The following is a 15648-nucleotide window of genomic DNA, read 5'->3' as shown; positions in this document are numbered from 1 at the left end:
CTGATAAATGGTGTAATTTCTTATCCCCCTTTTGGTCCACACTCTGCACCTTTGTAGTTTGAGGAATTTTGCTGGGAAGTGTTGTCCTGGTATAATACGGGCACCGTCGCTTCCAGCGGATATGTTTGGGCCCTCCCTTTCCTGGTTCCCTAATTTTAGGTCCTTGATAAATCGCCTCTTCAAACAGAAGAAATGTTCCCCTCGGGCACAACTGCATATATTTTTATTTCCCGACTTATTTGAGCCATAACTAATTTTATTTTTCATAGACGTAGCGGTATGAGGGCTGGTTTGTTGCGGGATGAGCTGTAGTTATTATTGGTACCATTTTGGGGTACATGTGACTTTTTGATCACCTTTTATCCTATTTTTTGGGATGCCAGGTAAACAAAAAAATGCAATTCTGGCACAGCTTTTTTCGTTTTTTATACAGCGTTCACCATGCGTTATAAACTACATGTTAACTTTATTCTGCGGGTCAGTACGATTCTGGCGATACCTAATTTATAGCATTTTTTTATGTTTTACAACTTTTTTCACAATAAAATTACTTTTGTAAAAAGAATGTATTTTTTTTCTGTCGCAAAGTTGTGAGAACCATAACGTTTTAATTTTTTTGTCGACGGAGGTGTATGAGGGCTTGTTTTTTGCGGGACGAGCTATAGTTTTTATAGGTACCATTTTTGGATACGTGCGACTTTTTGATCACTTTTTATTCTAATATTTGTAGGGCAAAGTGACTAAAAAACAGAAACTCTGGTAACGTTTTTTACGTTTTTTTTTACGCTGTTCACTGCGTGCAATAAATAATACAATATTTTGATACCTCAGGTCGTTACGGTCGTGGCGATACCAAATACATATGGTTTATTATTATTTTTCAATAATAAAGGACTTGATAAGAGTAAAAGGGGGATTGTGTTTTATTTGATTACTTGAAACTTTTGTTTTCAAACTTTTATTTTTTGCACTTTTTTTTACACTTTTTTACACTTTTTTATACTTTTTTTACACTTTTCTTCAAGTCCCACTAGGGGACTTGAAGGTCCAACGGTCAGATTTATTTTTTTCTAATACATTGCACTACCTATGTAGTGCAATGTATTAGATCTGTCAGTCATTCACTGACAGCAAGCCAATTAGGCTTCGCCTCCCGGCGGGGCCTAATAGGCTTCCGTAATGGCAGAGCAGGAGACCATTGTGTCTCCTGTTGCCATAACAGCAGTCGCCAGTCCCGATTGCCTGTCAGGGCTGGCGATCTGCTAGTAACCGCTACGATGCAGCAATCGCTTTCGATTGCTGCATCGAAGGGGTTAATGGCAGGGATCGGAGCTAGCTCCGGTTCCTGCCGTTACAGGTAGATGTCAGCTGTACAGTACAGCTGACATCCACCGCTGATGACGCCGGATCAGCTCCTGACCCGGCGCCATCTTGCCGGCAGCTACGGAAGCCGATCAGGCTCCGCCGCCGGGCGGATCTTGACCGGCTTCGGTGCTAGGCAGACCGGGAGGCCAGTATTAGGCCTCCGGTTGCCATTGCAGCCACCGGAACCCCGGCAATTTTATTGCTGGGGCTCCGATGAGCTGCAAACACCTTAAGTGCAGCGATCGCGTTTGAGTGCTGCACTTAAGGGGTTAATGGCGGGGATCGAAGCTAATTTCGGTCCCCGCCGTTACAGTCGGATGTCAGCTGTAAGATACAGCTGAGATCCGGTGATGATGGCACCGACTCAGTTTCTGAGCCGGTGCCAAACATTTGACGTACATGTACGGCATTTTGCGGGAAGTCAATGCTTTCCATGACGTACATGTACGTCAAATGTCGGGAAGGGGTTAAGCAACTGGTCGTGTTTACTTCTTTCACTGCACAAATCACACTGTGCTATGGATCATGATGGGCTGGAACAATGAGCAGTGTATGACGCTGATTGGTCATTGATTGGTCAGCCTCATACACTCCTCTGTACAACACCCAGTTGGTAAAAAGTAAAAACACGCCCAGTTGTCCATTGAGAGTCATTAGCATAAATCTAAACTAGCTCCTAACTTGCTCAAAAATTATCGTTTTTCAAAATAAAAACCACTGCTGTTCTCTACATTACAGCGCCGATCAGATTATGTAGGAGATAGGACACTTATAAGCTGGGGACAGAGCCTCTTTAAATATCAGGAAGGGAAACTGAAATATAATAAGACAGAGCAGCTTCTCTTTTCACTCCTGTTTCCTTAAAGCTTCAATAATGCAAACCACAAAAATGTGTAACGTCAACATTAATGTTTCTATTAATCAGGCTGCGCTAAACTGATGTCTTGGGCTACAGCAGCTCTGTACATGTATTAACCCCTTAATGACCGGGCCTGAAAAGGCTTTAATGACCTTTTTGTTTTTGTTACTTTTATTTTTAATCCCATTAAGGGATAACTTTACTTACAACTTTATTTTTTACTTATGTATTAGCATACTCTTGTATGCTAATACATTATACTGTGTCACTTTGACACAGGCTGCTGTTAAGGCAGCACATAGTGTGCCCGAACAGCAGGCAAACTGAACAGACAGCCCTGGGGTCCTTTCTAGGTCCCCAGGGCTGACTGTAGAGGGATTCCCCGGTCTTTGATCACGTCGCCGGGTTTCCGATGACGAGATCAATGAGGGGAGTTCCCTTTGATCATGCCGCGGTCACGGACCGTGGCGATTCAAGGGTTAAACAGTTGGAATGTTTTCCGACCCCAGCTGCATTTAGCAGGCTGCTCTAAGACAGGGGTGGGCAAACTTTTTGACTCGCGGGCCACAATGGGTTCTAAAATTTGACAGAGGGGCCGGGCCAGGAGCATTTGGAGGGAGTGTTTGGGCCGGATATACTAAAGCATTAAATGTAGTGTGTGCAAACCTCATAGCACAGTAAGAACACTACAACCCAATTTATTAACTGTCTTTCAAATGTGAAAAATAGCCCTTATCAGTTAATAAATTTGTCTCAAGGAATATGCAAGATATGGCATTTACATACTATTTCGCAGATACTGGGAGGAGGAAATGTAAATAGATTAAAATAACATACGCACTGTGATTTATCAAGAAAAAAGTTCTGTTGACTCTGTAAATTAGCTGCCAACCTCTGAGCAGTAGCCGCCCGTTCTTGTGTTGACTGCTTGCTAGCATAGTTTGCATGCTTCGTGGCAAAGTGACGGCTGATATTGTACTCTTTGAAAACCGAAGGGCTTAATGGTGACGTGAAACGAAGTGAAAATTAAAGTGAAATAAAGAGAAATACGCGCCACATTAACCCCTTAATGACCGGGCCATTTTGCACGTTAAAGGGAACCTGTCACCAGCATTTTAGCTATAAAGCCAGCAATACCTGGTGAAAGTGGGTGAAAAATCATTGTCATCTAAGCTATAAATATGTTCTAAGTAAGCTCTGTAACTTTAGTATTCCGTTTTTCAGCGGTCCCACACCGTATGCAAATGAGCAGAAAAGAGTCAAATCTTCATCTGAAGAGAGTCAGGTTTTCATTCCTCCAGCATCTCAGAGTGGACTCCACCTCCTTCTTTTTGATTGACAGCTCCTTAGCCAGTCAGGGCCGGACAGGTGGTGGCAGTGGGCGTGGTTAAGAAGCTGCATCCCAGAGGGAAAAATAATTACCATAAAAGGCGGGAAAAGTTTAAACGACTATATTTACAGACAGAGAAGGACTTCAGGAAAGAAGAAAACAGGAATGAACTCTGGACAGCTGCGGCCATTGAGGGGTCAGGCGAGTTTAACAGGTAAGATGTTGATGACAGGATCCCTTTAATGACCAAGGATTATTTTTTGTTTTTCCACGGTCGCATTCCAAGAGTCGTAACTCTTTTTTTATTCCGTCGACATAGCCGTATAAGGGCTTGTTTTTTCCGGGACGAGTTGTATTTTGTAATTGTACCATTTTTAGATGCTTATAACATATTGATTAACTTTTATTAACTTTATTTTAGGAGAGAATTGAAAATAAGCAGCTATTCCAGCATTAATTTTCACGTTATAAATTTACGCCGTTTACTATGCAGCGTAAATAACATGTTAACTTTATTCTATGGGTCGGCACGATTACAGGGATACCAAATGTGTAAAGGTTTTATATGTTTTTTCTACGTTTGCACAATAAAAACCCTTTTAGAAAAAAATTACTTGTTTTTGCATCGCCGCGTTCCAAGAGGCGTAATTTTTTTATTTTTCCGTCGATGTGGCCGTACGTGGGATTGATTTTTGCGGGACAATGTGTAGTTTTCATTAGTACTATTTTGGGGTACATAGGACTTATAGATGAACTTTTATTTTATTTTTTATTGGGGGAATGGGAGAAAAGAGAGAATTTTGCCGTTGTTTTTTGCGTTTTCTTTGGACGCCGTTCATCCGGCGGTTTAATTAATGTGTTCATTTTATTGGTCAAGTTGTTACGATCGCGGGGATACCATATATGTGTATGTGTGATTTGTTTTGACCGTTTTATTAAATAAAACCACTTTTTGGGGCAAAAAAGTAGTTTTATTTGACTTTGACTGTAATTTTTTTTATTTTTTTTTTCACAAACTTTATTTAACGGTTTTACTTTTTTTTTTTTAGTCCCACCAGGGGACTTCACTATGCGATATGCCGATCGCATATATAATGCTTTGGTATACTTCGTATACCAAAGCATTATTGCCTGTCAGTGTAAAACTGACAGGCAACCTGTTAGGTCATGCCTCTGGCATCGCCTAACAGGCAGATGCTGAAGACAGACCTGGGGGTCTTTGTTAGACCCCCGGCTGTCATGGAAACCCGACGGCGACCCGCGATTTGTTTGCGGGGGCGCCGATCGGGAGACAGAGGGAGTTCCCCCCTCTGTCAAACACATTAAATGCCGCTGTCACTGTTGACAGCGGCATTTAATGGGTTAAACTGCCGGAATCGGCGCGTGCTTCGATTCCGGCAGTTGCAGCAGGAGCCAGGCTGTGTATAACAGCCGTGCTCCTGCCGCTGATCGCGTGGGTAAACTGTCAGTACCCGCGCCATCACAGGACGGATATATCCGTCCTCCTGCGCGAACTAGCAGCTGCTGAGGACGGATATATCCGTCCTTCGGCGTTAAGGGGTTAACAACGGTCAATGTGTTTTGAGTGCGCCATCTATTGGGAAAACGTGGGCATTGCAGGGAAAGGGGAAAAAAAAGGAGGTTTTTACTATTATTTGGACAAGTTCGGCGGGCCGGATTAAAAAGCCTAACGGGCCGTATGTGGCCCGCGGGCCGTAGTTTGCCCATGTCTGCTCTAAGATCAGGAGCTGTAAGTTACAGCTCCTGCATAGAGGATGAGCTCACAGGAGCGCTCATCAGCCTCTTCTACAGCGACGCCAAAAGATGTCGCTGTAGACGAAGCACCTGCACCGCCTGCTGTCAAAAGACGATGGGCGGTCGTTAAGGACTTATAATTACGAGCTGCCTTTATTTTATATCTGTGAGCTGGTGGGATAATTACAGAAAAAAACTATTTCTTTATGCTATAGAGTCTGAAATGTTTGTCAAGAGTGGTGAAATGTACAAAAATGCTTTTGGAGAGCCTAAAGGTCATGAGTTCAAAATGTAGACTGGACCAAGTCATAAATCATAGTTGATTTCAATTATTTCAGAACTGGAATCCCTAATAGGAACTGTCAGAGTAGCAAAATAAGTTACAATGTCCCAAATTTTAAACTAATATTTAATGGCTCTTTTTTTTAACCCAATGTGATAATATTAAACTTATTAGCGAAGAACAAGCATAGTACAAGCAGAGTATAAAATAAAGTAACATTTTTTGTAGCCTTTCAATTTGGAAAGTTTGAATGAAGGCATATTTGTGGCAGGCACTATCTGGCCAAAAGTATGTGGACACCATACCCTCACACTTATTATAACTTGTTGGATATTCCATTCTAAATGTGCAGTCATATGGGAGTTGGGTCCCCTATTCCAGCTATAATAGCTTCCAATCTTCTGAAAAGGCTTTCCACACGATTTCATAATGTATCTGTGGGAATTTGTGCCCGTTCAATCGAAACAGCATTTCTGCGGTCAGGAGCTGATGTTGGACGATTTCCAATTGAACCCAAAGGTGTTAAGTGGGATTGAGGTCAGGGCTCTGTGCAGGCCATTTGAGTTTATCCCAACCAAATCTGTTAAACTATGCCTCTATGGACCTTGCTTTCTGCACAGGGGCATAGTTATGATGGAACAGGAAAGGGCATTCCCTAAACTGTTGCCACAAAGTTGAAAGCATACTATTGTCCAAAACGTCTGCCTATGTTATTGTATTTATAATACCCTTGACTGGAAAAAAAGGGCCAAACCCTAAAACACAGTCCAAGACATTATCCCTTCTCCACCAAATTTTACATTAGGCATTATGCATTGCAGTAGGTAGTGTGCTCCTGGCATCCGATGTTGTAGGTGACATGTTATCTATTTTTAACTAGCTCTGTTTTCGTTATGGCACTGGAGGTAAATTCACCGACTACAAGATATATCCTTAATAATACCTTTTGAAGGCTTTACTTGACAACACAAATGACCTAGATAAATAAGTGCTCTATTTCTCACCACCTGCCCATCAGCACATAGCATTCTGACCACTGGATTCAGTATTACTTTCAGAGGCAGTTTAGGACTCTGTAGTGAGTGATGCAACAGAGGATAGACGATTTCTATGTGCCAAGCACTTCAGCACTCAACGATCCTGCTCTGTGGGTATACATGGTCTGCTGCTTCATGACTGAGCTGCTGTTACTCCTAGATGCGTCCACTTCATAATAATACTACATGCAATTGACCAGGGCAGATCCAACTTATCAGAAATTTCACAATCTGACTTGTGGCAAAAATGGCATCCTATGACAGTGCCACATTTAAAGTCACCCAGCTTCAGTTTGACTTATACTACTAGCAATGTATGTCTATGGAGATTGCATGCTTGTGTGCTTGATTTTGTGCACAGGTTTTTTAATGGCTGTGGCTGATACATTTAAACTCAATAATTCAGGAGGTTGTCCACATACTTTTGGCCATACAGTGTACGACTGCACAGTTCTACTGAATTATACAAATTCCAGTCCATCCATCCAAAAACCACAGTGTGGGCAAACTCTTGAGTTCACAGGTATGGATACTGTTACATCACTTTCAGGTTTCCCAGGAAAGGGGATTAAGATGGTATACTTTTCTAACATGTAATTCAGTAAACCAAAAGTTGATTGGTTTTAATTCAAGAACTAGACAGTTGAAGTTATGGAAACCTAGAAGTGCTCTCACTCGTGGTTTCCTTGAAGGGGTTGTTCAGTCCCAAAAAATTGATAACCCATCCTCAGGATATACCATCAATATCTGATCGGCCGAGGTCCTAATCCTGGAACCCCCGCCAATCAGCTGTTTTCAAGCTTAATTTCCTTTACAGCTCACTTTGATTTGCCGACACACTTGTAGTGGCTTGAAGTGAATGTTACCAGATTATAAGTGCCCTATCTCCTACATAATGTGATCGGCGCTGTAATGTAGATAACAACAGTGTTTTTTATTTTAAAAAACGATCTATTTTGAGCAAGTTATGCACTATTTTAGATTTATGCTAATTACTTTCTTAATAGACAACTGGGCGTGTTTTTACTTTTTTTTACCAACTGGGCGTTAGAAAGAGAAGTGTATGACGCTGACCAATCAGTAACTATTCAGCGTCATACACTTCTCTCCATTCATTTTTGGCAGTACTCGCAACACAGCGTGATCTCGCGAGATCACGCTGTATTGTCACATACTCCCACATTAACTTTACCGAAGTGTCTAGAGAGTGAATAGACATTGCCCCCAGCCAGGACGCGATGTCTATTCACACTCCCGACATTTTGGTAAAGTTTCTTGGGGACTTACTCACACAGCACGGCGTGATCTCGCGAGATTAGGCTGTGCTGTCATTCACAGTAACTTTACCGAAGTGTCGGGAGTGTGAATAGACATCGCGTCCCGGCTGGAGGTGATGTCTATTCATATTCACTCTCAAAACACTTTGGTAAAGTTAATGTGGGAGTATGTGACTCGCGAGATCACACTGTGTTGCAAGTACTGCGAAAAATGAATGGAGAGAAGTGTATGACGCTGATTTGTCACTGATTGGTCAGTGTCATACACTTCTCTTTACAACGCCCAGTTGGTAACAAAGTAAAAACACGCCCAGTTGTCTATTAAGAAAGTAATTAGTATAAATCTAAAATTGTGCATAACTTGCTCAAAATTGATCGTTTTTCAAAATAAAAAACACTGTTATCTACATTACAGCGCCGATCACATTATGTAGGAGATAGAGCACTTATAATCTGGTGACAGAGCCTCTTTAATAACACAAATGCCAATCTTGATAAAACAACCATGTGAATAAATTATCTGAGTCTTTTGAAGTCAACAAATATTAAAATAAAGCTTTATACATGCACTGGATCATTTTGTCATGCAGTTATTTTTGTTCCTGGAAAAAAATACTTTTACTTACTGATGGGTGTTGTATCTGGAGGATCTGGCGGTGTGAAATTCTCTGTAAAGTTAACATTGCACATATCTGCACTACAGCAACAGAAGCGATAAGTCCCATTTTGGATGAGTGGAGGGTTGGTAGTGACCATACATTCTTCATGGTGACAATCATGTGGGTCACCTATGTATGACCAACAACCTGAAATGTATTAGCAGTAAAGTAAGATGTTTGTCATAAACAGGTCTCTTTGAATTTTTTTTAGAAAATGCATTACAATATGGCTTGTTTAACTACATTTTTTAAATTTAGGTTTAATGGGATGTCGATTAGACAAAGTGGTGGTATTCACCATCTGAAATTCCCCCTGATCTCAATAATGAAGGTGTTTTGCTTCCGAAACAAATCTGAGAGTCCTACTAAATAGACTCTTATGACATGTCATATGAGCCAATTCTAGGAACACTTTTTTACTTAGCATAGTATTAGTTATTTATTTGATGTTTTGCATAATATTTGCATCCAACAATTAACCAAATCTTGTTAATTTCATCAAAATGTAGAAGGAAAACTGCTAACCGGACATATAGATCTAATTTTGATATATGAAGGAATTGAGATTGCGAATTTAGAAACTAAGATTTTGCAATGCCATTTTTGGTGAGGTAGGTTGTTTTCGCATCCTCTTTGTATCTCACTTTTTTTTTTTTTTTTATAAATCACATACTTTATATACAGAATGCCAATTATAATAATAATAATAATAATAATACTAATGGTAATAAATAATAAAATATAATGTCCGGATGTAAATGCAGATCTGAATGGTGTTTATACTGTATGTATTTAATTGTAAATGAATAAGTTCCATTTTACTTGCCTTGTTTGACCAGATTGATTTCGCCGTCTCTTGTTTTTTCCCATAATCCAAAGCAGGTATTGCCCTTGGAACATTCCACTGTGCCATTTTCTGGGGATATCTGGCTTTCACTGACCCCATGGTCCATGTGGTTGGGATCTTTGTAGGCACACAAACGCTCTTCATTTTGAGCAGCTGGAAGAGAAAAGCCAGAGGAGAGATTAATCCAGCATTAATTTTAATAAAATATAAAAGGGACAATATTATATATATAAATTAGTAAGGAGTCTGAATTAAAGGGGCTTTCCAGTCCTTAAAAATTGATGGCCTATGTTTAAGATAGGCCATCAATAGCTGATGCGTTAGGGTCTGACTTCCAGGACCCCCGCCGATCATCTGTTTTGAAGGGGGTAAAGCGCTCGTATGATTCATCGACACAGATGTAGCGCCGATTCACAGTATTGCAGCCTTCTTCTCCTATTCACTTCAATGGGAGGAAGCTGCAATGCTGTGAATCGGCGCTACAAGTGTGTCGACGTTTCACAGTGAGCAAGTAGAAATGAAGGGGAAGTAGAACTCGTACGAGCGCTGCACCCCCTTCAAAACAGCTGATCGGCGGGGGTCTCGGATGTCGGACCCTGACCCATCAGCTATTGATGGCCTATCCTGAGGATAGGCTATCAATTTTTATGGACTGGAAAAGCCCTTTAATTTCATTCACTGGAGAACTAATACTTTCATATAGCTGTGCAGTCATGTTCTTGTATAAGCTGGCCATACACATGAGATAGCTGCCAGCTGAATACTCATTCGACCAACAGTTATTTCACATTTGCCCTCAGGGGGATTCAGGAGGACCCCATACACATAAGATAGGTGACCAATCCTACTAAAATCTACAGGTTCAGATGACTTTTATCTTAGCTCTACGGTGTCTGCATCAATCCCCTTAGGCCACCAGAATTATCAAAACATATCTCCTTTGCATCACAAGTAGAAAATCAATACATATAAGAAGAAGAGTTGTTCCAGGTGTTCCTATGAACTAGAGGAGGACAGAGATGTCTCAGCAAGGCAAAATGAAAATAAAGACAGAACTACCAATGTAAACTTAACTATCATATGTACATCACATTCAGCTCCAATATACACATTATTATGAAAAAACAAACATCATTTATTCTTGACCCGAGAAATAAAAAGCCCTATTCACACGACAGTGTTTCCCGGCCGGGTGGCAACCGTTCATAAAACAGCTGTAACCCGGCCACAGTAGGAACAATATACCCCTAATGGGGCTATTCAAACAACCATTTTTTTGACGGGCCGGGAAACCCGGCCGTCAAAAAATGGGACATGCCCTATTTTCGGCCGTTCACCCGGCTGCCCGGCTCCCATAGAAGTCTATGGGGCCGGGTAATACACGGCCATCACCGGAATGTGTCCTGAGTGACGGCCATGTCTTCTGTCGCTCACTCTCTCCTCACAGCGCAGAGTGCATGTAAGGGGGAGGAGTTTATGCCATTCGGACGAAGCGCTGTATGCTGCAGGTAAGTTTCTACAATGTGGGGGTGCCCTTATACAGGGGTACTGTGTGGCAGGGCCGGGGTGTACAGCAGGTGGAAGGGGGTGCTGCGCTAGCTCCCTTCCCCTGCTTGTTTTAAAAGCGCCCTGGCCCGGCGACACCTCCCATGGCCGATAGCGCCGCTAGCAGCTGCTGAGGCTGCTACTGCTATAGCAACGCCACTATAGCAGAGCAGGGAGGTATCTCCCTGCTCTGCTATGTGCTAGCCCCACTTTAGCTCCCTGAAGGAGCGGAATCCCCGTGTGTTCGGGGATTCCGCTCCTGGACGGAGCGCTTGATGTGTCTGTCCATATATGGACAGTGACATCAGGGGCAACTCCTGAAGCGGAATCCCGAATACTCTGTGACTGGGGATTCCACACCAGGAGAAGCCAGTAACGTTCAGTGTCCATAAATGGACACAGACGACAGGGGCTTTTCCTGAAGTGGAATCACTGGTTACATGGGGATTCTACTTCAGGAGTTACCCCTGATGTCACTGTCCAGATATGCCCGGCCCGGAACGGAATTGGAACGGATACAAAACGGATGCAAACCGGCCGGGAAAAACGGCCGACACTCGGACCCTGTCGTGTAAATAAGGCCTAATGCCTTATTCACACGACAGGTTCCAGCCCGAGCCCGAGTGTCGGCCGATAAAATCGTCCGTTTTTCCCGGCCGGTTTGCATAGTTTTGCATCCGTTCCGAGCCGGGCATATCTGGATAGTGACATCAGGGGCAATTCCTGAAGGGGAATCCCCATGTGTTCGGGGATTCCGCTTCAGGAGTTTCCCCTGATGTCACTACCCAGATATGGACAGAGACATCAAGCGCTCTGTCCAGGAACGGAATCCCCGAACACACGGGGATTCCGCTCCTTCAGGGAGCTAAAGTGGGGCGAGCACATAGCAGAGCAGGGAGATACCTCCCTGCTCTGCTATAGTGGCGTCGCTACAGTAGTAGCAGCCGCAGCAGCAGCAGCTGCTGGAGGCGACATCGAAGGTGTCGCCGTGCCAGGGCGCTTTTAAAATAAGCAGGGGAAGGGAGCCAGCGCAGTACTCCCTTCAACCTGCTGTACACCCCGGCCCTGCCACACAGTGTATCTCCAGCGTAGCCATTCATCCGAATGGCATCAACTCCTCCTCCTCACATGCGCTCTGCGCTGTGAGGAGGGAGCGAGCGACGGAATACATGGCCATCACTCGGAACACATTCCGGTGATGGCCGTGTATTACCCGGCCCCATAGACGTCTATGGGAGCCGGGCGGCCGGGTAAATGGCCGAAAATAGGACATGTCACATTTTTTGATGGCCAGGTTTCCCGGGCCGTCAAAAAATCGGTCGTGTGAATAGCCCCATTAGGGGTCTATTGTTCCTACAGCAGCCGGATGACGGCAGTTTTATGAATAAGGGCTAAGTGATAGTCAGGCACTGTGTCCTGCGCATTAAGTCCCATGATGACATTTTCACTCTCAACGACACATGTCTAAGCTGGAATACTCAGCTGTTCTTACTACCATGACAGGTCACTACTGGGGCAAGGAAGAACTGAGAGCTGAAGCCTACAAAAATCTTTAATCATATTTTAACCTGACATGGGTTATACATTGCATAGCAACCGTTTAGTTTATTAACAGGATATTCATTTTTTTTTGTACAATGAACTATACTAATGGTGTCCTTATGGATAAGACCATTACTAGAGCACCTCTTTCAGCAATTGACCCCTACTTTCTAGATCATAATAGCTGAAAATACCAACTGTAGAAAATTTTCCCAACAAGCTCAAACAGTAGTTATATTTCTGTAGTGGATAAACGGACAAGATGTACTGTACAGAACAAACAAAGTCAGGCACAAGGTCAAGTCAACAAAAGGCATTACCCTATGTAGTGATATTTGGAGATACAGTGTCTTGAAATACCAATACGTACTAGTGAAACAGAGATTGTTCACCTCTGAATTTTGGTTAGTATTACATATGTCTAAAGGCCCTATTACACGGCTCGACCTGGGCCGCATAAACGAGTGCTGATCAACGAGACAGCTCGTTGATTGGCGCTCGATTGCTCCTGTCACAAAGAACTAGTATGGGGACAAGCGCTCGTTACTCCGATCACTCGTCCCCACACATTATTATCATGTTTACATAGGGAGATGTGCTGCCAACAACGATAATATTTTCAGTATTTAAAACGATACAATCAGCTGATGAATATGCGTTTGCTCGTTCATTGGCTGATTGTTGCCCTGTTTACACAGGACAATTATCGTGAATGAGCGTTCGGTGGACGCTCAGTTGCCCGATAATTGGCCAGTGTAAAAGGGCCGTAAGTTATCTCTTTAAATGAATGCTATAGAAACTTTAAAACTTCTGTATAGCTTCATACAACCCCTTCAATGCAATAAATAAATCTTCATAATTAGTATTATATATATGTTATGAATCGGGGTGGGGAGACGGACAGGTGAGCCCTAATGTACCCGCAACTCAGTCCCTGCCTACTTGCACGGCCCGTCCTAAGTGACGGTGTACAACTGGGCGACGGTCGCTACGCTCAGTAAGTGCAAAACACAAGACAAGGGCACACAGAAGCAAAGGGGGAAGTTTCCCACGGAAACACCGTGAGCAACAGGCAGTGGTGAACGAGCCGAATCCAACCAGGAGAGTGCGTAGTAGCAAATCAGAGCAGGAGAATAGTCAGGCAAGCCAGGGTCAATAAGTAACAGCGGTCATTCAGGTAAATAGCAGGAATCGCAGAGCCAGGAAACCAGACAATCACAGGCAAGGAACATGCTGCAAGTGAGGGTATAAATAGACCAAGGGCGGGAGCTAGAAACGTCAGGCCAGGCTGTGATAGGTTCTCCCTCTCCTCAGCCTACCAGCCTGAGTGGTAACAGATCGCGTCACTCTAGCAGACCTTGGAGCTGATGAAGGCTGATTAACCCCGGGCGTCGACACAGAACCTGTGTCTGGCAAACCCTTTACAATATCTTTACACAACTGACGTTTATTGCTCTTCATGTATATCCTCTCCTTAATGACTTTTGACTGTGTTAATTCAGATTTCCTAGCAACTTGTTGACTTCCTTTCTGTATGACCACCACATGAATACATGTAGATAAATGCATGGAAAACATCACCTAATACACAAGAGACTTCATCTCTATGCTACACAGGTTGTTTCAGTTCCCTCACTAGAAAGAAGAATGCATGAAAATAAATCATGCTGCCTCAGAGTGAAAAACAACCAAGACAAGAGGGACAAAAAAAAAAGTTGTGTGTTAGGCCCTGTTCACATGACGTCTTTGCGATACATTTAGCGTGTACGCCAGGAAAGCTCCTGAGAGACACATGCTAAATGTATCAATACGGCTCAGTACAGAGGCCAAAAGAGTGTCCTTTTGTAATCTGCCGGGCTTGCATACATCGATCTACTTTTCTCTTTTGAGGTGTAGAATAAAGTAATAGACTACGGTTTTTTAACATGGGAGACCATGGGTGAAGTATGTCGCTGTGTGGCATCCGTCACAGGCATCCATTAAACGTATACATCATGAGAGTTTCAATAGCTTCTCATGACGTATATGTTAAACGGATGGCATAATAACCTATTGGTGACAGATGCCTGCAATGAATGCCTAACAGTGGCATCCATCAAACATAGACTATTATGGCCATCTATTTGATGTAAAGGTCATGAAAGTTTATGACCTATCCCATAATAGTCTATGGGTGACAGATGCCACTGTTAGGCATCCGTCACACCCTACTTTTAGAATATACCTTGGGAGCGTTTCCCGGCGTATACGTATGCTAAACGTATGCCAAAAACGTGATGTGAACATTGTTTTATCTGCATGGAAAGGGGCGCTTTGGGAAACAATTTTTAGGAAACTGAGATAGGCTTTCACTTTCGAATAGGTTAAAGAGGCTCTGTCACCAGATTTTGCAACCCCTATCTGCTATTGCAGCAGATCGGCGCTGCAATGTAGATAAGAGTAACGTTTTTATTTTTAAAAAACGAGCATTTTTGGCCAAGTTATGACCATTTTTGTATTTATGCAAATGAGGCTTGCTAAAGTCCAACTGGGCGTGTTTAAAGTAAAAGTCCAACTGGGCGTGTATTATGTGTGTTACATCTGGGCGTTTTTACTTCTGCCTCTGGTGCCGATGTGGCCGACACGATGCAGGACCTGGGGCAGGAAGTGAGTGACGTCACAGCGTGATCTCTCGAGAACACGCTGTGTGTCTGCACTGCCAGAAGCTGGGTGTTAACGAACAGAAGTGGATGATGCTGATTCGTCAGCATCATACACTCCCATTCCTAACGCCCAGCTAGTAAAAGAAGTAAACACGCCCCGATGTACGCACATAATACACGCCCAGTTGTACTTTTACTGTAAACACGCCCAGTTGGACTTTTGCAAGCCTCATTTGCATAAATACAAAAATGGTCATAACTTGGCCAAAAATGCTTGTTTTTTAAAAATAAAAACGTTACTGTAATCTACATTGCAGCGCCGATCTGCTGCAATAGCAGATAGGGGTTGCAAAATCTGGTGACAGAGACTCTTTAAATGTGAAATGTTTAAGTGAAAGCTTCATCCCATTAGTTTTATTTGGAAAGATGAACACAGATGTCATTGAGAAATATTGGCTTTTATCAATAGACATTTCACGGAATATTCAATACCATTAAAAATATCTT

At 42.9% G+C, this 15648-nt stretch overlaps 1 protein-coding gene across 1 annotated transcript in view; it reads right to left on the bottom strand.

Moving 5' to 3' along the window:
- Positions 1-15648, bottom strand: part of BMPR2 (bone morphogenetic protein receptor type 2) — a 174420-nt gene that overhangs the window by 97232 nt on the left and 61540 nt on the right. The window contains exons 2-3 of the mRNA XM_075829747.1: positions 9392-9565; positions 8533-8712 (exon numbers count right to left, since the gene is read on the bottom strand). Of these exons, the coding sequence (XP_075685862.1) occupies positions 8533-8712; positions 9392-9565 (354 nt within the window). The remainder of the gene's footprint in view (positions 1-8532; positions 8713-9391; positions 9566-15648) is intronic.

Source organism: Rhinoderma darwinii, chromosome 6 (genome assembly GCF_050947455.1).
Source record: "Rhinoderma darwinii isolate aRhiDar2 chromosome 6, aRhiDar2.hap1, whole genome shotgun sequence".
In the NCBI taxonomy this organism is placed as follows: Eukaryota; Metazoa; Chordata; class Amphibia; order Anura; family Rhinodermatidae; genus Rhinoderma; species Rhinoderma darwinii.
Note: the sequence above shows the minus strand (reverse complement) of the source record. Positions and strands in the feature narration are given on the sequence as shown.